This window comes from Vanacampus margaritifer, chromosome 14, assembly GCF_051991255.1.
Source record: "Vanacampus margaritifer isolate UIUO_Vmar chromosome 14, RoL_Vmar_1.0, whole genome shotgun sequence".
Lineage (NCBI taxonomy): Eukaryota > Metazoa > Chordata > Actinopteri > Syngnathiformes > Syngnathidae > Vanacampus > Vanacampus margaritifer.
This window is the reverse complement of record NC_135445.1, coordinates 2,767,501-2,792,239: the sequence shown is the minus strand read 5'-3', so window position 1 is coordinate 2,792,239 and position 24,739 is coordinate 2,767,501. Positions and strand designations below refer to the sequence as shown.

The 24,739-nt window shown below is 40.4% G+C and overlaps 1 protein-coding gene across 3 annotated transcripts in view; it reads left to right on the top strand.

Annotated features, from left to right (window-relative positions):
* Window positions 1-24,739, top strand: part of fibcd1b (fibrinogen C domain containing 1b) — a 172,416-nt gene that overhangs the window by 47,545 nt on the left and 100,132 nt on the right. For 2 of the 3 annotated variants that reach the window (XM_077585884.1, XM_077585885.1), the window contains one exon: window positions 22,970-23,154. In XM_077585884.1, coding sequence (XP_077442010.1) covers window positions 23,107-23,154 — 48 coding nt within the window. In that variant the 5' untranslated portion in view covers window positions 22,970-23,106. Of the gene's footprint in view, window positions 1-22,681; window positions 23,155-24,739 lie in introns of those variants that run through there. The other variant, XR_013296655.1, reaches the window with a different exon arrangement.

Here is a 24,739-nt window from a genome sequence, read left to right as displayed (position 1 = left end):
GTGAGGGATAAAGTACAGATTTACTGTATGCATGCATCCTTCAGTTCACTGTCCATCGATCTGTTTTTGGCCTCGTTTCCCCCCACGGCAGGGCCATTGATTTCCGTCGCGCCGATGCCATTCCCCCATTTGATGCTCGTTAAACCCACCCGCCCTCGCAACTTGTCGTGGCGAGCGTCAACCAGGGCGCTTGTGTTCGACTTTGACGTTTCTTTGACGTACTTGGAGCCCGGTAAAGTCTGCTCATGCGTTTTTAGAGAGCTCCACGCTAAATCGTTGCTATTTTACAGCGCATAGCTAGTATGAGCCGCAGCTCAGTGTAAAGTGGTACAAACGAGTGATTTTTTTTTAGTGTGTGTAAAAAAACGATAACATACATACAACATTGGTTTGCTAATTGGTACGAATGACTGACTTTTGGTAAAAATATTTCAACGTATGTACAAAACAATGCTAATTGGTTTGCTAATTGCTAAATACTAATTGGCACAAATGAGTATTTTTTTTTTTTTATAGAAATGCTAACATGCGTACAAACCAATGTTAATTGGTTTGCTATTTGCTTAACGCTAAATGGTACAAATGAGTTTTTTTTGATTTGCTTGTTTTTTGGTAAAAACGTTAGCGTACGTACAAACCAAATGCTAATTGGTTTGTTAATTGCTAAATGCTAATTGACACAAAAGAGGGTTTTTTTTAATATACAAATGCTAACATGCGTACAAACCAATGCTAATTGTTTTGCTAATTGCTAAACGCTAATTGGTACAAATTAGTTTTTTGGGTTAAAAAAAAAAACGTTGCGTGCGTACAAACCAATGCTAACTGGTTTTCTAATTGCTAAATACTAATTGGCACAAATGAGTATTTTTTTTTTTTATAGAAATGCTAACATGCGTACAAACCAATGTTAATTGGTTTGCTATTTGCTAAATGGTACAAATGAGTTTTTTTGGTTTGCTTGTTTTTTGGTTAAAAACGTTAGCGTACGTACAAACCAAATGCTAATTGGTTTGTTAATTGCTAAATGCTAATTGACACAAAAGAGTAATTTTTTTTTATATAGAAATGCTAACATGCGTACAAACCAATGCTAATTGTTTTGCTAATTGCTAAACGCTAATTGGTACAAATTAGTTTTTTGGGTTAAAAAAAAAAACGTTGCGTGCGTACAAACCAATGCTAACTGGTTTGTAATTGCTAAATGTTAATTGCTACAAATGAGTGATTAAAAATATATATATTTTATACAAACACTAATATAACCCTTGGTAAAAAAGTTAACGTGTATTGGTTTGCCAATTGCTAATGAGTTTTTTTTTTGTTTGCTTGTTTTTTGGTAAAAACTTTAGCGTATGTGCAAACCAATGCTAACTTGTTTGCTAATTGGTATAAATGACAGTTTTTTTTTTTCCTTAATAAAAAACGCTAGCATAGGTACAACCCAAATGCTAATTTTTTGCTAATGCTAAATGAGTGTTGGGTTTTTTGTGTAAAAACATTGCGAATTTTAGCTCCGAACCAGCAATGGCATCTGTTTATCATGAAAGTGGTACCAGTGAACCCCTGCTATATTGCAATAAGTGATTATTTTCCCTGATTTGCCCCGCGTTACCGCGACTGGTCGACCTCGGACTGCTCCCACCGGGCGACTGGCCCAAAAATGGACCCGAGATTTTTCGACTGTAAAATATCTGCCCAGGCACGACATCATCTACAGCTAGACACTTTTGTGGAAACGTTGACGTTGAGCCAAAATGGCGACGGCCGATCATTGGTTTCCCCTGGGGAGTTTCAATCAGGTACGAGACGTCCACACACAGCAAGCCTTCACAAGCTCGCCGCCGGTGTCTATATTTGTCTTCTCGCGCATCTCAGAAGGTCAGCTGCATTCATGTCTCCTTGTCATGTTCACAGCGGGGCGTTAAAGAGGCCCGTACTCATTATATCTTTACACACCCGCACTCACGCACACCCCGCTGAGGTCGATGAGCTCGAGTCGGGATAAGCAGTTCAAGCATGTCAAAATGTGAGCACGTAGCTCGGCAGGAAGCGGCGAAAGCCTCGTCGGTGTGGCAGCTGTCAGCTGTGTGATGAGGGTTGTCAGCGCCGTCGTACAGTAGTGTAGTCTAGTGGTTCATATAGTTGATGTTCATGAAATACCGTGGGGACATATTGTGCTCTTCACAATCATCACTCGTACTGTAGTGCTCCACATAGCTGACATTCATGCAGATCTTATGGGAACAACTACTAAGCAAAGCTGTAGTGGTTCACATAGCAAATTTCTGAAGTTGTGGCGTGGGATCCATTCCTGCCTAATGCACTTTTTGCAATTTCCCTGTGATTGATTGGTAACCCTAAACTAAACTAAAAAAAGCAGTCAATAAACCTAAACTTTAGGCCCAGTTTGGAAGTTTAGTGGTTCACATAGCAAATTCCTGAAGTTGTGGTGTGGGATCCATTCCCGCCTAATGCACTTTTTGCAATTTCCCTGTGATTGATTGGTAACCCTAAACTAAACTAAACAAAAAAAAAAGCAGTCAATAAACCTAAACCTTAGGCCCAGTTTGGAAGTTTAGTGGTTCACATAGCAAATTTCTGAAGTTGTGGTGTGGGATCCATTCCCGCCTAATGCACTTTTTGCAATTTCCCTGTGATTGATTGGTAACCCTAAACTAAACTAAAAAAAGCAGTCAATAAACCTAAACTTTAGGCCCAGTTTGGAAGTTTAGTGGTTCACATAGCAAATTTCTGAAGTTGTGGTGTGGGATCCATTCCCGCCTAATGCACTTTTTGCAATTTCCCTGTGATTGATTCGTAACCCTAAACTAAACTAAACAAAAAAAAAAGCAGTCAATAAACCTAAACCTTAGGCCCAGTTTGGAAGTTTAGTGGTTCACACAGCTGCTATTCATGCAGCTGTCATGGGATCAATTGCCCGCCAAAGCTGTCTTCGTTTCACACTGTGATTAATTGGTGATTGCAAATCTGGATGGATAACTGGAACGGGATCAATTCCTGCTCGTTGCGTTCCTAACAACCACCCAGTGGTTGGCAAGCGACACAAACGTCACACTTTAACGCTGGAAATTAGACCCAAAAAGTCATTGTTAGTGCAGTGGTTAACATAGTGGATTTCTGAAGGTACGGTGTGGGATCCATTCCCGCCCAGTGCACTTTTTGAAATTTCCCTGTGATTGATTGAAAACCCTAAACCTGAACCTTAGGCCCAGAGTAATTGAAAGTGTAGTGGTTCACATAGTGGATTTCTGAAGATACGGTGTGGGATCCATTCCCGCCCAGTGCACTTTTTGAAATTTCCCTGTGATTGATTGAAAACCCTAAACCTGAGTCATTGGAAGTGTAGTGGTTCACACAGCTGATATTCATACAGAATATTTTTTTCCCCTGTTTTTTCGGAGTAATTGTTCCCTGTTATATAGAATAATTATTGTTTCTGTTTTTTTGAATATATATTTTTTAATGTTTTTCAGAATACCTTACACTACAACATTAATAATACTGTGCGTTACCAATTACGGTACCAATTACGGTACATGCCTTACCTTAACTGAACCAGAAGGTACATTGGAGGTATTTGGGAAAGTATACTATTTTTTGTACTATCTGCTATTAGCGAGTCTGCAACAAGTCACTTGGAGTTCAGAGGTAAAAAAAAAAAAAGAAAAAAAAAAGAATGAAAAAATACAGTTTTTTCTGAATAATTGTTTCCCCGTTTTTCAGATTTTTTTTTTTTTTTATGACAGAAAAAAAATCTTCAGAAAAACTGAAAATAAAAATTGTGTTTAGTTTCCCCCAAAAATGAGTCAGGAAAAACAGGATTAAAAAATGTCAATACACTTCCGTATGTATGAATGGTACTTTTGCACAAAAATGTTTCCAGCTTCGTACATTCACTACCTTCTAAAAAGCTTTCATTAGCCCCCAGGTGGAAGTCGTGGCAGGCTTTTCCGCTTCTTGATCAATAACTCCAGGTTCTATTGTTATTGATCGTGGCTGGCTTTGGAGTTGATGTCACTATTAGCCACTAGTGCTCGTTTCACTTGGTAATAATGTACGTAAATGACGGCTAACAAAAAAAAATATATCTAAAAAATTTTTGGGTATGTGTGGCTAAATCGCCCTAATTTATATTATGCATATTTTTCTGAAAATTTGAAAATAGCGCTTTTACTGTAAAGGTCAATCGGCGAACGTAATGACCACACTCCAATTGACCGGTCGGCAACGATCGCTTTCTTCCATTGGCTCCCCTCTCATCTAGTGCTTTGACGCCGAGGCGCTCGGCACACCTTTGTGATCTCATGATGAATACGTCGCGGATGTCTTGCTGGGCGGTATTCCTTCAACGCTGTCCTTCATCCATCTGAGTTTTGAGATCCCGCAGCTGCGGGTCGTTACGGCGCGAAAAAATCATTACGGCAAAGACGCAGCCGCGCGGAAAACAGATGGTCTCGCCGGTGAGTCGTGACAGGCCTCGTCTACTTTCTTGCCACGGAATATTTCCAGGCTCCGCCATGCGACGTGATTATCCGCCTTGTTCTGTGTCGTCAGCGTAGCAATTTAACATGGCAATGGATGTGAGGTAATGCAGGGGGATATGTTTCACTGTTCCGCTGGAAAATCCGGGCTGTCGAGAGAACATTGTCGAGGTTCGCGGTGGACTCAAGTGCAGGGAAGGTGCGGTATTTTCAAAAACAAAAAGGCAAACAAGGAATGTGGAGTAATCAAACATACAAAATGAAAGGACTCCGCACGACTGGGAACGATACACTTGGGCAAGACCTGAGTAGCTGATTGGTAGACGGAAGGACCGACCGGTCTGACGAGAACACAACATGACAAAACAAAATACAGAAAATGAAAATTATCCATCATTCTTTTACAGTTTGCGGTTGTGGATACAGAGATCACACTAATCCATTATTTATACAACTAAAAAAAAAAAAGAGATGGAAATGTAAACGTTTTTTTTTTTAAATCTGATAAATCGATTAATTGAAAAAATAATGAACCGATTAATCAATTACTGAGATAATTATTAGTTGCAGATCTAATCAAAGCAAAATCACAGATCATGATAACCATATCTTTTTTTTTTAAATACTTTTGTCCCTCCCACATGCTTTAAAATACAGACGCTCCCCAACTTACGAACGAGTTACGTTCCGAGCGATCGTTCGTAAGGTGAATTTGTTCGTAAGTTGCTTCAGTGCTATATTTTGTATTATAATTTATGTTTAAAGAGAATACGTACAGTACTGTACTACGTATGTTAGGGAGAGAGAGCGAGAGACACACACAGTATGTACATGTACGTAATAAGATAAATAAAATGAAGTTGAACTTACTTTTGGAAGATGTACTCGATGCTTAAGGATTTGATGGAGCAGGAGGAAGAGGAGGATTTTATATCATGAGAGGTTCTTCGTCGTCGCTGGAATGGGCTTCAAAAGTTACTTCCTCCTCCGTAACTTGAATGTAGGAAGAAGTTGAGGGTCGAGGAGAAGAAGATGAGGGTTGATGAGTATCTTCTTTGGAGGATTTACTAGAAACTGGCCGAAAGAAGCGACCTAACGACGATTGCACAGTTTTCTTCTTTTTTTCATCATAAATGATGCGGTAGCACTGTATGGCATCATTCAATTGATTTGCAACCTTTGTGCAACGTTCAATATTTGGGTCTTGCTGCTCCAAGAGTGCGATGGCTTCATCTATGAGCGACAGGCGTTTCTTCTTCTTTTTCCTCCTCCTCGACACGTTGCTGAGCCTCCAATGCTGGGTGAGCTCTCACAGCGGCAAGCGTCGGTATTAGCGGCGGGAAAGAAGCACTACAGTACTCGGAAAAAGGTGCGCGATAAAAAATCGAACTTACAGCATCTCTTTCCGAACATTTTTTGGCAGACATGTTCGTATGTACCGTTGTTCGTAACTCGAATGTTCGTAAGTAGGGGAGCGTCTGTACATTTAAACTTACTAAAACAGTTTCGCAGCTCGCAGGGTCCTTTCAGGTTGTCACTCCCAGATGAAGTTTACTGGAAAATGAACGCAACAAAAAACAAAATGTTCAGACGCGTCACATAATTTGATCTCGCATAAAGTCTGCTAGCTTTAATGCTACCAATGTGAAACCTTCAAGATGGTTTCCCATGAATTGGCATAGATGAAACGGTAAATGAAAAGCGTTCAAACAAATGTTTGAGGATAGAAAATGTGGTACCGTGTTACTCTGAATGCAACATTTAACCACTACATGAAATATTTTTCCTGCGTTTCCCCAGATATTGGCGGTACAGTAGGTTGTTACGGTGCTTGCTTTTCAATTCTCGACGCATTGTCAAACATGAATCAAAACCCGTCGTCCACATTTGAGTTGCACTTCCTGCCGCCTTTTCCCACGCATGACGGATTCCCGCCGGCGAGGTCCGTCCGTTCACGTTGCGGAAATCGGAAACGCCGCACATTTTTCACCTGGCCGTGACTTTAATTGTTGCTAGGCGGGATTATCCAATTCCCACACCCGTGCCATAAAGTCGCCAAAGCACGGATGTAATAAAACGCCACTTTGGGAACGCGCTAGCACACACACGCGCGCATATAAACCACTGGCGTCTATTTGACAGGATCACGGGAGGTCGGCGCAAGGTTATCAACATTTGTCCAACATATTGATAAAAACGTGCCGCCGGGGAAATGAGAGGTCGGGCAGGGTGAAGAACCGAATCAAAGGCGAATACTAACACCGAGGTGCAGCCGGCGCGGCTTTGGGGGCGGCGCTTAGCTCGTATCAATTACGCTAAAAGTTGAGAAGTGACAAGTGAGCCAATTAAGGCTGAAGAGGCTGCAGGGCATGGCGGCGTCCAGTCTTTCGTGGAGGTCAAAGCAAAGCGCGCACACACACACACACACACACACGGGTCATATAGTACGACTTCCACTTAACATGCATTATGTATGCTTTTTAATGAGGCCAGGTGATTCATTGTCGACGGATTTTTACTTATGTGTGACCATGATTTCTTTTTCTTTTCTTTTTTTTTTTCTTTCTCCCGCCCAGAAACCACATGATTAATTCAGACACAGGGACGCTTCACGGCTCGCCTTATTGATCACGGCGTAGCAGCTCCTGACCAAGTTGTTCTTTTCCTCTCTCTGCATCGCATTATGTTAAGTTAAATACTCTGGAGCAGGAACGGCAAAACTGGCACTGTGATAATGTTGCGTAATAGAAATGTTCGACACCACTTTTTTTCTAGACTGATACCAGCACAATTACTCATCGATACTACTATAGTACATAACCCCCCCCCCCCACACACACACACACACTCACAAAAAGGCATCGTGCTCGTCTACCTGCTAAGGAGCTAGCTAGCTACCTAGCATCAGGGGTAAAAGCCAAATTGTTGCAGGCTTTTTACTTTCAGATGCTAGCTTGCTAGCTCCCTAGCTAACTCCCATGGTGCTTGTTTACCTGCTAGGGAGCTAGCTAGAGAGCTAGCATCAGGGGCTAAAGCCGAACTGTGGCAGAGTTTTTACTTTCCGGACCTGGATTTGCCAACCCTGGACACCAGTTCTCGCCCATCCCTAGTTGTGATATCACATCAGGTTTCAATCCAATTGTTTCAAAATGTTTAAGCGAATTTACTGAAAATGCGCAAAAACGACCTGCGACTTATGCCCGTTTTTTTCCCCCCTCGATGGATTATAACAAGTATAATTAAAGTGGAAGTCAACCTGAAAGGGAGACTCGACTCATTGAGCCATTTTCAGCAGCAAAAAGTTAATATTTTAACTATTAATAGACTGTTACAGTCATTGCCCAATTCTCGATTAATCTTATACTTTGGAAGAAAACCGTTCCAATTTTTATGGAACTGAGAACGGGGACGTTTTTTTTTGTCATGTTGTGAAATCTGACCGCCAAGGTCTGAATATTTGATATGATTTGGTAGCATATGGGGGGGGGGTAATGATGTACTACTACCCGATATCAATATGTGATACAACTGTATGAACGCATAAATAGTGTATGTGACTCCTTAAAGTGGAAGTCAACCTTAAGCATTTCTTGACAATCATATGTTATATGTGACCTCACTAGTCTAAACATGACGTTCTGATTAATATTACATTTGTGGAATATGAATTATAAAGCAAAATCCAGCTGTTTTTATCCATCTCAGGGGGCGGCCATTTTGCCTCTTGCTGTCGACCGAAGACGAATGACATCAATGTTGCTTAGGGCTTTCTTTCTTTCTTTTCTTTGGTCCTTCCTCGGGTCTTCTGACGGCCTCACGACTCTGGCCTTTAATAGGTTTTAGGTGAACTAATGAATACACACTCACGCGCACATACACATTCTCACCCACGTACAAAATAAAAAAATAAAATAAAAAAGGAGCGCAATGATGATGAAAATGTCAAATCGGTAAAATTACCGAATGAACAATACTGAGCTCTCCAGAAAAAAAAAAAAAAAGTTGCTTAGGGCTCGGGCAACGACCAATCACAGCTCACCTGTTTCCTGAAGCTGCCTTTTAAAGGGGAAGTCAACCAAAACAAAACAAAAATCCTTACAATAAAATGTCCTATGCAGCCATTCTAGTCTTAACACGGTATTCTGATTAATATTGTATTTGTGGAATATAAGCTAAGCAGCAAAATCCACCCATTTTTATCCATCTCATGGCGCGGCCATCGGTATTTTGATTCCTGTTTGTTTTCCAAGCAAGAATTTTGTTTTGTTCTCATCGGAGCGCGCCGTCACAACGCCGCAATGCGCCGCAATGAACCGCAACTCTTGTGAAGAGTTTGACCTCGGGTCAAGGTTCCGCGGTCTACCGAGTGCTATTCCAGTTGATTCGTTGGTTTTCGACACGTAAGGCGGCAAACGCTGCGAGAGAGAGAGAGAGAGAGAGAGAGAGAGTCATGACTTATTGATGCTCGAGACGGAGCCTTGCGGAAACCCACGCACGGATCAGCTGCCGTGCGCGTCTGCTCATGTAAACAGCCATTGAGCAACTTCAACGTCTCCAAAAAGGCAAGGACTACTCATTCCCCCTGCGTAGATCTCCGAGAGACTCTTGTTGTTGGAGTGTGCTGCGGCGCCTTCACAATCATCCGCTAGCACACAAGCTACAATAGCACTGCTGATTTTATTCGACATATAAAGCAAAATGACCAGCTTTACTGTACACTACTATACTAGAAAAGTACAAGTGCTACTTTCCTTGAAGGAAACTATGACTTGCTGCCGCTGTCGTCGTTTTCGGCGCCTTCACACACTCACCTGCCTGCGCACGAGCGACGCCGCACGAGCGTTCAACAAACATGTTGGCTTTGATGTAAAACAAGAGGAAGACGTGACGAGATGACGAGGTTTATTAAACGAAAACAAATAAACCCCACACAACTCGGACTAGCGGGAAAAAGAATGACTTGGCTCGTGAAAGGGAGCCAAAATAGAACAAAAGGGGTACAGATGTTATAAACTCGAGTCGGTAACGAGGCCCAGGGAAGCGCACTGGGTTTGAACACAGACAAAGGTGCGAGGAGGGCGGCTAATGAGAGGACGCGGCGCAGCCGGGGAAAATACAAGGGAAGGTAAAACAGCAGTCAAAACTTGAGCACTTCACAGCGATGTGACGACGACCCACCCCGTATTCAAATGTGTTTTTACCTCCCATATTGTACGTATAAATTATTATTATTTTTTTTTTTTAAATTAGCCCTCAGGGAACAACGCCGTTACTGTACTTAAAGAAGGCAATTGAGCTATTAACTCTTTGACTGCCAAAAACGTTAAATAACGTTTAGTAAAATCCTATGGAGGAGTGCCAAAGACGTTAAAAGACGTTTTTTTTTTTTCAAAACAGAGGTGAAACTAACCATTTTCTATTGTTGATTACTGAAAAACGGAATAAGGTAGAAACAAACTTTTTTTCTGATGAAAGATGAGAGTTCAATCTTTCATTTGGTAGTATGTGTGTTTCCATCGTCAAAACACAACATTTTCTGTGGACCTTGAAAGATCAGTCAAAATGCTTAAATCGGCTGGCACCCACGGCATCCCTTTTTCTGAAAACGTCTGGCAGCCAAAGAGTTAATCGTCAATATAATTATACCTTGACTGTGCCTGATGTAGAAACTCTTGAAACAAGTCACTGCCACGGTGGAGCTGGTGGTCCAGAACGGTTTTCCAAACATTCCCGACCACCCAATAAATAGTTACCTATATTGAGAATATATCCCGCAAACTATAATCGCAACACCGTCACATAGTTCTGTAAATAAGCAAGTGTGCTCATTTTCAAGCTGTTTGTCGCTACCAACTGTTGAACTGACACACAAGACAAAAGACAATTAAAACCAACATTTTCAACCAAATCATCACATTTTGTCGAATAAAAGTACGCTAGCTTCATGCTAACACAATGCAAAATGCTTTGATGGAATAAACAAGAACCTCTACTTTAATGTATACAAATATTGTACAACAATAGTCACAGGCATATTGTTAGCCTAAACACAAGTTTATAAGTCATATTTAAATGTTTTGGGAATTTTTTTACTGATTTGGTATAACTAAGTTAATTGTGTGAACGCTGATATGTTATTATATCTTTTTATTCCACCATATTTTGTCTTTCAATTACTTATACAATTCTTGAGCGACTCAAACCATTACAACTTCGACATGTTCCAAAAATTCACGATTCGCGGGCCATTATTTTACTCATTCCCAACTTTCACCATTTTCCCCCAATTCGTCGCACATCCCGCATTCATTTCGAATTTGACAATCAAAAATTCACTCTCATTCAAAATTCAAACTATTCACCAATATCGTTTCACCTTATTATTATAATTAAATATAATTTAATATCATTCCAAATCATTCAATGCTATTTGACATACTTCCATATATTATCTCAACAACATTCGACCTCATATTATATGATTGCACATTTCTATATATATTTTTTTCCCAGCATTTCAGCATTCACCCGCAATTTCTCCAGAAATTGCTTCATCCGTAACTGCCAATTAGTTGGGGGACACATGCTGCTTCTTCTTCTTCTTCTTCTTCTTCTTGCTGTTTTTTTACGCAGCATCTATTCCAGTAGAGCTCAGTGATGCTATTGTGGCACAACGTGGTATTGAACACTGAATATCATATTTTGATATTTCTAATCAGTCTTTGGCTTGATTCCTGACTTTCATATGGCCCACTTCCCTAAAAGCAAACTAATGTGTATCTCTTATCTCGGTCTCTTCTTGTGTCTCTCATGTGTCCTTAAAGAGAAGACGACTGAGAACGTCGAGCTGATGACATCGGTGACAGGCGCTGTCCCATTTCTCTCCCGGCTGCGGAATACCGGGGTGAAAGGTTGCGGTGCAATCACATCGCACCGTAGCTCCCCTTGTTCATCATCTCTGCACTCCATCCATGTCTCGTCGGCCACTAATGGATCCTCTTCGCAGGCATTCACCAACTCTAATAGAATTATGACGGAGAGTACGTCACGGCCAGCTGCGCCCTGTTTTAGTCTCCCTTAAAACGAGCCTTTCGCTAAAAGCCGGAGAGACATTCAACACGAACAATGAATAACAATTACAATGAAACTATATTCTAATCTGTTATTTACATAGGAAGATTAAAAAACAGATTATTGTATTTTAGCGTTCTCATGCCAGGGATAGCATAACATTAGCACCTAGCCCCGTTAGTTTGCCTAGCAAAGTTAAACAGCGCCACAGAGAAACAAAACAATAAAATTGACACGTGACTTTAGCACTTTGGTTAATGAGCTATGTGCCTAGCGTTGTTAGCTTACCTGGTGAAACTAATGCTCACGTTGGTAGCATCATGTTGGCATTTTGTAATAATTAGCTAAGTAGCTAACTTCGTTACCTTGGCTGGTGAAGCTTGCCGTTGCCATCCATGCATGCCAATTAGGCCTCATGTTACTAAAGTAATCCCAGCATTTTGGTAAACATGCTAAGTAGCTATCCGCATTCGCTTAACTGCATCTTGACAGTGCCATATGTAGCCACATAGGTTAATTTGAGCGTTTGAGTTCACAAAATAAGTAGCTAGCTTGCGATTCTTGTTTGCTAGCTAACACATTGGATAAAAAATAAAACAAATGCTCAGCTCTGCATTATTAGCATCGGCATTAGCATTTTGTTTAACCGGCAGCCTAGCAAACCTTGTAAACTCACCTGGCAAAACCTTGCAGATTAAGGGAACTCAACCAGGGGTTGGAAGCATAAGATTAGCATTTTAGTAGCTAGCCTTATTAACCAGACACAAAACTCAGGCTTGAAAGATAATGTAAATCTCCTTAAAGTAGAATAATAAGAATCTGATTAGCATGCGCCACATAACAGCTGCTGTATTCTTAACACCTCTCATTTAGCTTTCCAATATCTTATCATTTGTATTCTTCAGAAGAATGCTAAGCAGCGTCCAACTTTTTTTTTTGGGGGGGGGGGGGGGGGGTTGTCAAGGTTTGTAGTCCCCTCACGTCTCTAAGTAGTGAATATCCAGAGTAGAAAATCATTCCTGCTTTACTCCACCCTGGAGAATCATTTTACACAACACTAAATGTGCAAACGCCATCGATAGGCGAAAATGCCGTGGCCCCACACGAGACCAATTACCAAGTCCAACTGCAAAAGTGTCATCCTGTTTGGCAGAGATGAGAAAAGTAATGACATTTTGTACTTGAGTAAAAGTACAATTACTTATAATACGCATAAAAAACGACGTTGGTAAAAGTAAAAGTACTCATTCAAATAATTATTCAACTAAAAGTAAAAAAGTACAGCCTCTAAAATGTACTTCACGAGTATAAGTAAAAAGTATTTTTACCGGATGTACTTGTTAAAAAAATAAAACAAAAAAACTAACGTTTTACGGAACTTAAGATGAAAAAAAGAAAAGAAAAATGTTTTGAATAAAGTTTCATGTACAAATAAAAATATAGTCAAAAAACAGGAAACATTTTTGTAAACTGATTTTTTCCAAAGGAAAATGTAACTAAACATTTCAAGACGGGAAACATTTTTACTCAAGTGATTCATGTGGAAATATTTGCTATCAACACGTAGAAATGTACAAAAACAATTTTTTTTTACTCAAGTTTTCCGTACACATAATATGGGCAAAAACTTTTGTTTAAACTATTCGTAACAAAAAGAAATTCATTCATACATTTGATGTATCCAAAATTCTTAAAGTCAATATTTATCCACTTACCTTCTCAATACCAAATGTTGTTTTCTATTGTTGTATAAATTCCGCTTTACTATTGGTTAGTTAAAACAGCCCTTATTTTATTTTATTATGTAAAGAGGAAATTGTAAAACAATGACATTTCGTGGCCTTTAGATTTCTGTCGAGTGCATCATCTCATTTCCTCCACATGAATAGACAACAGACCTTTGGGAACCTAATTGGGGAAAAAAAAAAGTCGGATGCACGGCCGTATACGATCCTCATCAGGTGACAATGATAGGAAACGACCCAAACTATAATAAAAGCTTGCATCATCATTATCATCCAAGCGGAACAAACTCAACAACAACATCAGTGGTCGGCAAGGCAAAAAACAAAAGAAAAAACCTTGACGAGCTCGCCGGTAAATAAACAAGCGCTAACCGCCGTTGGGACGGTGCGAAATCAATTAAGCGGGGGCGTCCGTCGGGATCCGGGGGAGGATGTTTGCTGTCGCTCCCTGATAAGAATATTTTTCTGCGCTTGATTTCCAGCCGAGCCAAGAGGAAGATTATCGCCTGGCACGGGTGGCGCGAAGTGGCGTCGCCTGTGCCAGTTTTCTCAGCACCGCAGCCAACGGGGGGAAGAAACTCTTGGCCTTGTTGAATTCTGCTCAACATTTTTTTTTCTCAAGGATTACTGACGAATCTTGATCCAATTTTTAATGCTTGAGACGGCAAAGGTACGGATTTGACAATTTGGTCGGTTTATCCCGATATGGGACATTGCGTTGGCTTTCCCGCCGCTCTCACTGGTCGGGGTAGATTGTGGGAGGGTCCACATTCAACGGCGCATTTGTACGACACAGTTCACATTCGAATGGTCATTATTTTAAACCAAGCATTCCAGTTGAGCTAGCATAGCTTTGAGTTGGCCAAACTCTCTCTAATCTATGGCTCCGCATTACCCTAGCATCTTGTTGCTAAAGCTAACATATTAAACATATTGCTTGTTTAAATTAGCCTTAATAGCATTTCACTCGCTAAATGTAACAAATATTACCTGCATAGTTATTGATTAAATTATCCTAAATAGCATCACTGTAGCATATCATAGCTAAATGTAACAGGATAAAAACACATTGCTCGATTAAATTACCTTAATTAGCGAACATTAGCATATTGTTGCTAAATGTAACATGTAACCAAAAACATATTGCCTGGTTTAATTAGCCCAAATAGCATGAGACTACCATATTATTAAAATATATAAAAACTCAATACTTAAAATTTGACTAAGTAGCTTATCTTTACCAAAATGTCAAATGTAATCTGAAATATAACATTAAATAATCGTAACTTTGCAAAAAAAAAAAAAAAGAAGAGAAAAACAGAAAGCACTCACTGATTAAATGAGCCCTAGTAGCGTTGTTAAATATGGGCAAGCCCCACAATAAAACATAAAACGTAATCAATTGATGAATTACATTAGCACGCGCTAGCTAACCCTTTTCTAAAGGTAGCGTGTCATGACAGCTGTTTGCTTCACTTCATTTGTGCTTTCAATTCAATGCCGCTGCCTGCTCCTCTGAGACACTTTGCCAGCAATCTTCCGCATGTTTGTCAAATGACTTCATGTGTCGGATTTTGGCCGTTTTCCTCACTTTTTGAAGTTATAATACTAGCCGGTATCCCCCAAGGGATCTGTTCGCCGCCACTGTCGCTATGTTTAGCCTGGTCCTCGTGGAATTTCAGACTCTCCGAGCTTGGCGGACAAATGATTAGTATTTTGGATGCTACTTGAGAAATCTATTAGATGGGAGGCTTTCTTTTTTTTTTTTTTTTCAATAATATCAATATAAATAATATCAAAATGTTAGTGAAAACGTCTATTTATTATGATTTTATACGAACATGAACAAGCATATATTGAGTGTTATTTTGAAAATCAATTACTGTAGATGGAAGGTGTGAAACAGTACTTGGATGAACATTTATTTATTTATTTATTAACAAATATTAAGCCAAGTTTCTGGAATATTACAGATCACATCAATTAAGTATGACGTGTTACCATGAAGACAATGCACTTATTCTGAGTGTGCTGTTTTTGTCTCTTTATGACATTCTTTCTGCAGAAACGAGAACCAAAATGATGTTGTCATTTCCAATTACTTTCTAAAACAATGGGGAAAAAAAATGAAATAAATGCAATGAAAAGTCATCTTGCATAAACGCGACCTGTCAGTCTTGACGAGGGCTCATCTGTTTGTTTGTTGTTGTTGTTGTTGTTGGGTCAAGCAGAGCATGTGCAAATGCCATAATGGATCCAGCTGGGAGATCACCTGCTGTGAAAATAAAAAAAAAAAGGATGTCCACCTGGATGAAAGTGCATCGTAAACAAAGCGATTGGTGGGCAGTGAAATTAATGCTCAATAAAGGACTCAGACATAAAATATTTTTGAGGTAGCACTCAAAATGTGGAGCAATACACGACAAATAATATAACAATATTCATAGACATATATTATTTATCCTCTGAGAAGAATGACTACTAATACTGCTAATGTATTGTACTGCCCCCAAGTGGCCAACCAAAGGGAGCAGCACAATGTCAAATGAATCGATGCAAAAAATGTGGTAAAACATGTACATTTTACGTGTGTGTGTGGGGGGGGGGGGGGGGGGGATTCCTGAAGTACATCATAGAAGGCAATTTTTAAATATTAAAACACACACTAGAAACATTTGGTTAATTTTTGTTGTGTTTGGACACTGCATGTTTTTCCATTTTATTTTATTTTTGTAAATACTGTTTGAATTTTTTGAATTTTATTTTATGTAGTATTAAAGAAAAAATATATCAGGATCATTACCAGGATCTAAAACTTTATTGGCATCACAGAATGCACATTTCACCACCTACTGGCCTGGCATGCATTTAGCATATTTTAACCAAATTCACACACAAAAACTTTTGTAAAACACAAAGGCAACATTCGATTTGACGGTTTATTTTTACTAAAAAATGTATATTAGCAAACGTTTGCTAACTTGCCTTGACTTTGGACAAGGCCTTTCCCCCGCACCCCTTACACTCATTCTTCGGCAGTATCGAATTGGCTTTTCTTTTTTTTTTTTTCCCTGACCCCAAAGATGAAAGAACCGGAGTCACTTTCATCCCGCCCGTCGCTCCGCCGTCAAGGTGCCCCCCCCCCCCCCCACATCTCCTGGTATCCACCGTAATGTTTCAGCCAATGGAAAAAAAAACCTTAGATTTTTACGATTTACGACGGGTCATTTTCATTCTCCTCGGCTGCTGGAAGTGCGGCGGGCAAGGTGGTCCATTTTCATTCTGTCCTTTGGAATTTCTTTGGCCGGCAAAGCTCGGCACCTGTATTACAGGCCGCACGGTCAACGGGTGCAGCCGATTCCGAGTGGGAGAAGAGTGATGAAATCGTTGTTTTGGAACGCGACGGTGATAAAACAGCCTTTTCTCCCCTGGGTTGACTTAGCACACGCTCCTCATTTCAGAATATTTACACGCCTTGGCTGTTAAAACCGGCACCTTTTCCCACTTTTTTTTTTTCTCCGATTGTAAATAGCCCGGGGGCTGCCGTTGTGTGTTTTAAAATGAGCTTTACTGTGATCATGTATGCAAGGGGGGATGTAAGCATTGGCGAATGTGGCCTGCTGAGGAGTACAAGGAATGGTTCAAGTGATACAATTCCGATTTTTCCGATTGCCGGCCAACTGCAATTCGCAAAGTATCGACAAATGTCGATTCACTAGTGGTGCAACGGATCACCATTGATCGGTGGTCGGTTTGCGTCAGCCCCCACGGTTCGGATCGTGCACGGATTGGTTGGTGGGGGGAAAAAAAAAAGTCAATACTATTCTGACATGACAAGGAAGCTGAAATTTACTCAACGTAACACGCTAAGCCAAACTTCAAAATAATGTTTACCAAATTCAGTAATACATTGACGGCAATGCAAATAGCCTTAGTACAATTTGTGGCATGATGGCTAGCTTGACTTCCCTTTAAACGTTTTTTTTTTTTGTAGTTGTGGGAATGCTTCGTTATTGTTATTTTTATTCTCCGCACTTTTTTTTTTTTTTTTTTGCCGTGCAACAACCCCCACATAATACTTCCGATTTACACTTGCTTCAAAAATTCCCGCCTCCCAGGGTATATATATCGTCTGATTCCACATTACTTCAATATTTGCACAATTTAACGTTAAATATCGACTTTTCACCATTGATTTTCAATGGGACAGACATTGAACTTTTCTAAGTATCCCTTTCCATACCCACTTCCATACATAGAACTGTCTGATACCGCTCGGTGGCACAGTTGGTAAAGTGCATTGTCCAGTAAGCTATTGGCATTCAGCATTCCCACGCAATTTCTGTAGTTGCGACCAAGACGACGCTATCCGGAACTCATGTTCAATCACACTTTTGTGGTCCGTTACACCACTACAATTCACACACACATGGTTGTCCATTTAGCAACAATATGCTAATGTACGCTAATTAAGGTAATTTAATCAGGCAATATGTTTTTATCCTGCTACATTTAGCTATGATATGCTACAGTGATGCTATTTAGGATAATTTAATCAATAACTATGCAGGTAATATTTGTTACATTTAGCGAGTGAAATGCTATTAAGGCTAATTTAAACAAGCAATATGTTTAATATGTTACCTTTAGCAACAAGATGCTAGGGTAATGCGGAGCCATATATTAGAGAGAGTTTGGCCAACTCAAAGCTATGCTAGCTCAACTGGAATGCTTGGTTTAAAATAATGACCATTCGAATGTGAACTGTGTCGTACAAATGCGCTGTTGAATGTGGACCCTCCCACAATCTACCCCGACCAGTGAGAGATTATAATATGGTAGTCTCATGCTATTTGGGCTAATTAAACCAGGCAATATGTTTTTGGTTACATGTTACATTTAGCAACAATATGCTAATGTACGCTAATTAAGGTAATTTAATCAGGCAATATGTTTTTATCCTGTTACATTTAGCTATTTTTTTGTCTTCAATGACCCTGTTTTTGAGATGTGGTAGGAAGCTGGATTCGAACCTCGAACCTCTCGACCGCGAGGCAGATGTGCTAACCACTAGTGCCACCGCGCTTTCGCTTACCACCGAAACGCGTCAATGCCTACCACTCGTCGCCGCCATGCGACGACCAGTGCGGCAGACGGAAACGAAATCGGAAATTGGCCCCTTAGACCTGCAGCGTGAAATCCCAAGACGCTAGCTAGCTAAGAAGCACAACAAATCATACATAAAGGTTCAAAGTTCCGGTAATGATTTAATAATAATAATAAGTGCTATAGTCGGATTAGCTACCTGCTTAATTCCCAATCCGCTGGAGAGGTGCGGATCGGACATAAAATGGAGCATTAAAGGCCAACTTATATTCCTTCCACTGGGATCCCATTAAGCGTAATCTTGTTTAAGTCGTAACCGAAGCAGGAAGTGCTTGCCCCCCCCCCCCCCCCCCCCTCCCGTCCGACCCCCTTCACCCCCCCAGCGGGAGTCACCCTGGGGAGGCCCGGCGGATAATTGCACACCGCTCGGAAGACGAGCTGATCGGCAGAATGTAAAATTTGCCTTTACTTGGAAGGATTTTACACCAAAATAATACTTGAAGGAATCGACTTCAATGGCGTTAGCGCTTTATTACGATTTGGGATGTAATGATATCCAAACATCACGATACGATAAATACGATATGAACCCTCACGACATGATAGTTATCACGATATTGTGCGGAGGTTGGGAATATAAAAAAGCTCACGATACTGTGTACAAAAATTCACAATATTGCCCCCCCAAAAAAAAAAAATACAAAAAAATATCACATTGGGGGAAAAAAATAAAATAAATAAAAAATAATAATAATAAAAAAATAAAAATATTTATATATATGCTGAGGGCTGAAAAAGAAGTGAAGAAGAACAATTTTTTTGTCGTCGTAGTTAATGAAAAATATATGATAAAGTATTTGTTAAAAAATTTTTTTCCTATGATCACTTTGTACTCAGTTTTTTTCAATCAATCAATCATTTATTTCATTCATTTGTAAAAGAAAAAAGACACTGTGAAGCAATATTCAAATGCAAAGTAAAGTAAAATAAATGAAAAGGGACAGAAAGAAGTAAAACTTGTTTAAGAAACTAAAGGAAAAAATTTTTATGGTTGTAATATTTCTAGAGAGAAAAACATTGACAAAGTATTTTCTGTTCATCAATTGCCCTAATTTTGTCCTTTATTGAAAAATGAAACAACACAAAAACACTTAAAGGTTGAAAATTGATTGTGAATAAGCAATTCGATGATTTAGCTACCTTAATTAAAAAAAAAAATATATATATATATATATATATATACCATAATTTTCAAAAAATATCTATGTCAGTATTGGTATCGGCGATATTGGCCCTGTATTTGCTTGGAATCGGATCGATACCAAAATTAGCAGTATCGCACACTACTATTGGACACCATCGCTTGAGACCTTGTTATAGCTAACTCTGAATCATGTTTTTCTTTTCCCTTAAGTTCAAAGATTTACCAAAAGTTCCGTTTCAATCAGCATTAAAGGATTAACTCTTAACTTCTTTGCACTTTGAAGTAAAATGTGACTTTTGTCATATCTGTCTGAAACATGTTTGAGTTTGGGTCATTTGTGACGCCATCATCTCGCCGGATCTCGTTTGAGCCCGCGTCAGTGGATTAACCCTGCTTTGAACACTTTATTCTATTTATAGTAGTATCACAATATTTGACTAGACATTTTTTTTTCCTGCAAAGTCTCAAGGGAGAAGAAAAAGTGCCTTAATTGCACACAAAAAAAAAAAGGGGGAAAAAATCTTGTCCTGTTTTTTTTTTTCTACTTTGTGTTATTTTTTTTGTAAATTGCCAACCCCTGTGGCATTTTGAGGAAAGGCGAGCCAGCCCGCCATGCGTGAAAAAAACAAGTCAAAGGTGTGAGGAAGGAGGAGGTCGCATTTCCAAAAGCAGGAGGACAACCCCCCCCAAGATAAACTGCGGAGGAAGCGTCTCGACCTTCCCGCCGGCTGTTTTTCCGCCTGTCAAGTTGTTCCTTTTACTGTTGTTATTGAAATACCCCCCCCCCCCCCCAGTGCACGTTGGCAAATTGACCATCATGCGGTTCGCTTTCCTATGACCCCTCCTCACGGGCGTACCCAGAAACGGGGCGTTAACTGCCACTTTCCCCTCAATCGATTCGCATTTTTCTCATATCATTTTTTACGAGTGACGCCAGTCCGTAAACGAGCCTTAAACCCATGAATGTTTTTTTTTCTCTACAAAGTGCGATCAATAACCGCGGGTCAAAATAGCACAATAATGCAAAATGCCAAGCGAAAATAAATAAATAAAAGACAATCAATACAAACAAGCTACCCAAGAATATGTAGTGCGCTGTTTGAGTGGACGGCAGAATATATCGTCGTTTTGTTTCTTGCTGTTAGTCGGCACGTACCCCTGTTTCTCGTTTCCAGTAGGGGGCGCAGTGAGTTTGGCGGAGTGAGTGAGGAACGGCAACACCTGGGCGCGATTGACAATCAGCTCCGAGTCTTCTTTTGTGCTGCATCAGGATGATTTTAGGTCGTCTTGTTTGTTTACGCTTTGAGAGTTACTTTAGGTGATTTCGAATCAGACCGTGATTGACAGCAGAAAATGGAGGAAAACGATTAGGATGCTGATCATTTGATTCAGGTGTGTTGGAGGAGGGAAAGAGTGAAAACATGCGGGAATACAGCCCGTGAGGGCCGGGTTTGCCCACCCCTGGCTTAGATCCTGAATACATTCAAGAAATGCGTATAAATATAAACCCAGTCGGGTTCTGATGTCAGCAGACTCGGGTCAATTAGTGGAGTCTGTACACTCTAAAAACATACTACTTTCATACTTGACTGCCAAAAACGTTAAATAACGTTAAGTAAAATCCTATGGAGGAGTGCCAAAGACGTTAAAAGACGTTTGTTTCAAAACAGAGGTGAAACTAACCATTTTCTATTGTTGATTACTGAAACACGGAATAAGGTAGAAACAAACTTTTTTTTTCTGATGAAAGATGAGAGTCCAATCTTTCATTTGGTAGTATGTGTGTTTCCATAGTCCAAACACAACATTTTCTATGGACCTTGAAAGATCAGTCAAAATGCTTAAATCGGCTGGCATCCCTTTTCTGAAAACGTCTGGCAGTCAAAGAGTTAATCGCATGACTTGTATAGTTAACTCACGATTAACCATACATTTGATATCGGTTCTATATGTCCAATTAAAAAAAATCTAGGTTTTCATACTCTTGTTAACAAAAGTGGAAACATTTTTAAACTAATTGAAATAATTCAAATGAATTTTTGACGTCAATAGCCGTCAATGGCAGTGAATGAGATACATGTCTTTTAAAACATTTGTAGAGCTCCCCCCCCCCCCCCCCCAGAAACATTTGTATTTCCTAATTGTGCTTTTAAATGTCTTAAATTCTTGTTTCCCCCCCTTTTAAATGCTTTTAAATGACTTAACAACTTTTGAATGTTGTATTTTGAATGCGCAGCACATTATTTTCTAAATAAAGCTTCTTTTCGTTGCCTTGTGAGAATTGTCCATAGCTGCCACTTTTATTTATTTTGTGCTTGATGAAGAGGCTTCAGTGCATGACTTTGATTCCTCGGAAACAATCAACAATGACTTGCTGTGGTGTGAAAATAGTGACATTTGATTGAAAATGGCTGCAATAATCAATACAATTTGTTTGCGTGGCTTGTGACCACCGTGATTGTTTCAATTTGCTGTCTATTTTTAAATGGATTAATTGGCTGCTGCCTCTAAAATCGGTTTTGTTTGAGGGCTACATACACCCAAAAATGGCACTTTGAAAATCTTCAACTTTACTTTATTATATATGCTAAAATCAATCAAATGTAGTGGATTTGATTAACAGTAAGGCAAATAGTTATGATTTTTTTTTCCAAAATTTTGGGTTGGCAGTCACGATTGTCTGCTCACTTTTCTCCGTGTTTCCTTAAAGTTCCTCATTTTGCACTCGTCATTCCTGTGCTTTCCCGCATTTGGGGTGCACCATCCCTCCACCACTCACGCCCACCCTGACACGATCCATCAAGAGGTTTGTTGTGACGTCCCGGACGCCACCCCCCCCCCCCCTCCCTTCCCTTCCCGTAGGCAACTGCGTTAATGTATGTGTAACACATGATGACAGCTCATCATCATCATCATCTTTATGATCAGGCATGTTAAGAGAGCCGTTTACTTACTTATTGTCACTGTGCTATGATGTGCATCTATAGGAGGGAGGGGGGGAGAGAGAGAGGGGGGAGAGGGGGGGCGTTGATTGACAGCCAGGAGGGCGCGCAGTAGCGCAGCGGAAGAGCGCGCGGCTCACTCGCTCTCTTTTTGCTCGGAACCAGACCCTGCGTGGATGTTGCAAAGAGGAAGGAGCTTCCCTCAGCCGGCTTTTGCTGACAAACTGCATCACCGGAACATAACATTGCCTTTTTTTTTTACACCCCCCCTCTCTTTCTTTTTCATGGAGTAAAGGACTTTTGCGTGTGTGGGGATCGTCTGCATTTTTTTTTTTTTTTTGGGCAGAACATATTTTCCGGAATTAATCCGAAGCAACGATCTACTATCATTCGCAGCAGCAGAAGCCGAGCGCGAAGTTCCACGCAAATGGAGTAAAGGAGGCTGCGGGACTTGCACGCGCTCGGATGTGCTCGCCTTGCCGGATGTAATGCGCACATTCTCCGCGGGACGCTGACCGGCCGATGGGGGAAACATGGACACCTCTTCAGAACTCGAAGATGGGACTCGTCACAAGAACCAGGTGCGTGGAATGGAAATGTAGAAATAAAGGGTTGTGCGCGCGCGCGCGTGTCTGTGTGTGTGTGTGTACGGGCGTCATTATCTCCCTCCCACCCTCCCTCCATTCATTCATCCATCCATCCATCCATCCATTTCCCCGGGTGATGGCACCCGCGCTCCCCCCGGCTTGATGGCGAGGTGCCCGCGGTCGGCGTCTCGCCGCAGCCCCCCGCTGCACCTCCGGGGTGGGTTGGCTGGATGCAAAGCTACTTTAAATCATTTCAAATGAGGGGTGTTTTGAAATAACGCAAAAATAAAGGTTTACATCCAGTAATTCGTTACATGTATTTTTATTTTTTTTTTGCCTAACTTTGTATAAACACTTAGCATTAAACAACAGGGGGCGCTTTTTCGCCCCTATTATTTTGATCATTTACTACACGATATTGGTCAAGCAAGTTTCCACAAGGTCACGGTCATGTCACAAGGGGGATGCCAGGCTCACATTTCATGACAGCGATGCACTCCCCCCCCCCCCCCCCCACCATTCTGAACATCTTGTCATCCTCCTCAGATGGATGCAGAGAATTGAGAATTCCAACCAAGCAAGTGGTGAAAATCAACTGTATTATTCATTCCTTCCTAATCGATATTCCACTAGCCGCCCAACCCCTCGGTATAATTTGTGCTGGCAGTCTATGAATCCAGAAGAATTCCACGAAGATCATAACACTTACCTGACTTGTCCAATCACGTTGCTCTGATGTCACTGCAGTGCTGCTCTCAACCTCTAGAGGGCGCATTTTCACTTTTTTTTTTCCCCCCCCTGACCACTGATTTAATTCAATTCCTTGTTGGGTGCCTCTTTTTGACTCATCTATCAGAATTCACAGGTTTTTTTTTTTTTTTTTTTTTTGCTTCAATAATTTGTCACTTTGAGAGCAAATGATCACATGCAGCGTTTTTGGAAAAGTCTGACAGCTTTTCTTGATGATATCCGCCCGCCTCCTCGTCAAAAAGGAGAGCCGGTGAGTCATTTGGTGGCATCCTGAACAGCTCTCAATTCATATTGACTCGATACTTAAGAGGTAATTTGTCATGTATGACGTGCAGGGTAACCGTGATACTTCTCCGGAGGCGCCGATCAATGACGCCCCCGCAGGAAATGAGCGCACAAACATTTAGAGTGTCGTCTGAATCGCTTGAAATTAGGAGGGAAAAACACTGCGATTGTCGTATTTTTCCAGGGAAAATATTTCTGATACATAACACAGTATGTCATCATAGAATACAATATATGTTCACTGATGTACCCATTTGTCAAACTCATATTAATGACAGGGGCCACTTAAACCAGAATTTGATCAAAAGTGGGCCTAATAAGCAAAAAAAATAAAAACAGGTCAAAATATGACCTGTTTTTTTTTTTTTGGTGCAAATAATTATCATCTTTTAAGTAATCTGAAAATTCCTTAACGAAAATGAGTGCAATATTTTTTCAGATCCTGAGTAACAACCCAAATTTCCGAATTTTAGTTAAGTGGTCATCAGCGCGACCTGCACTGGACAAAATAAGCAACATTTTAGTGACAAATTGTAGTTTGTTT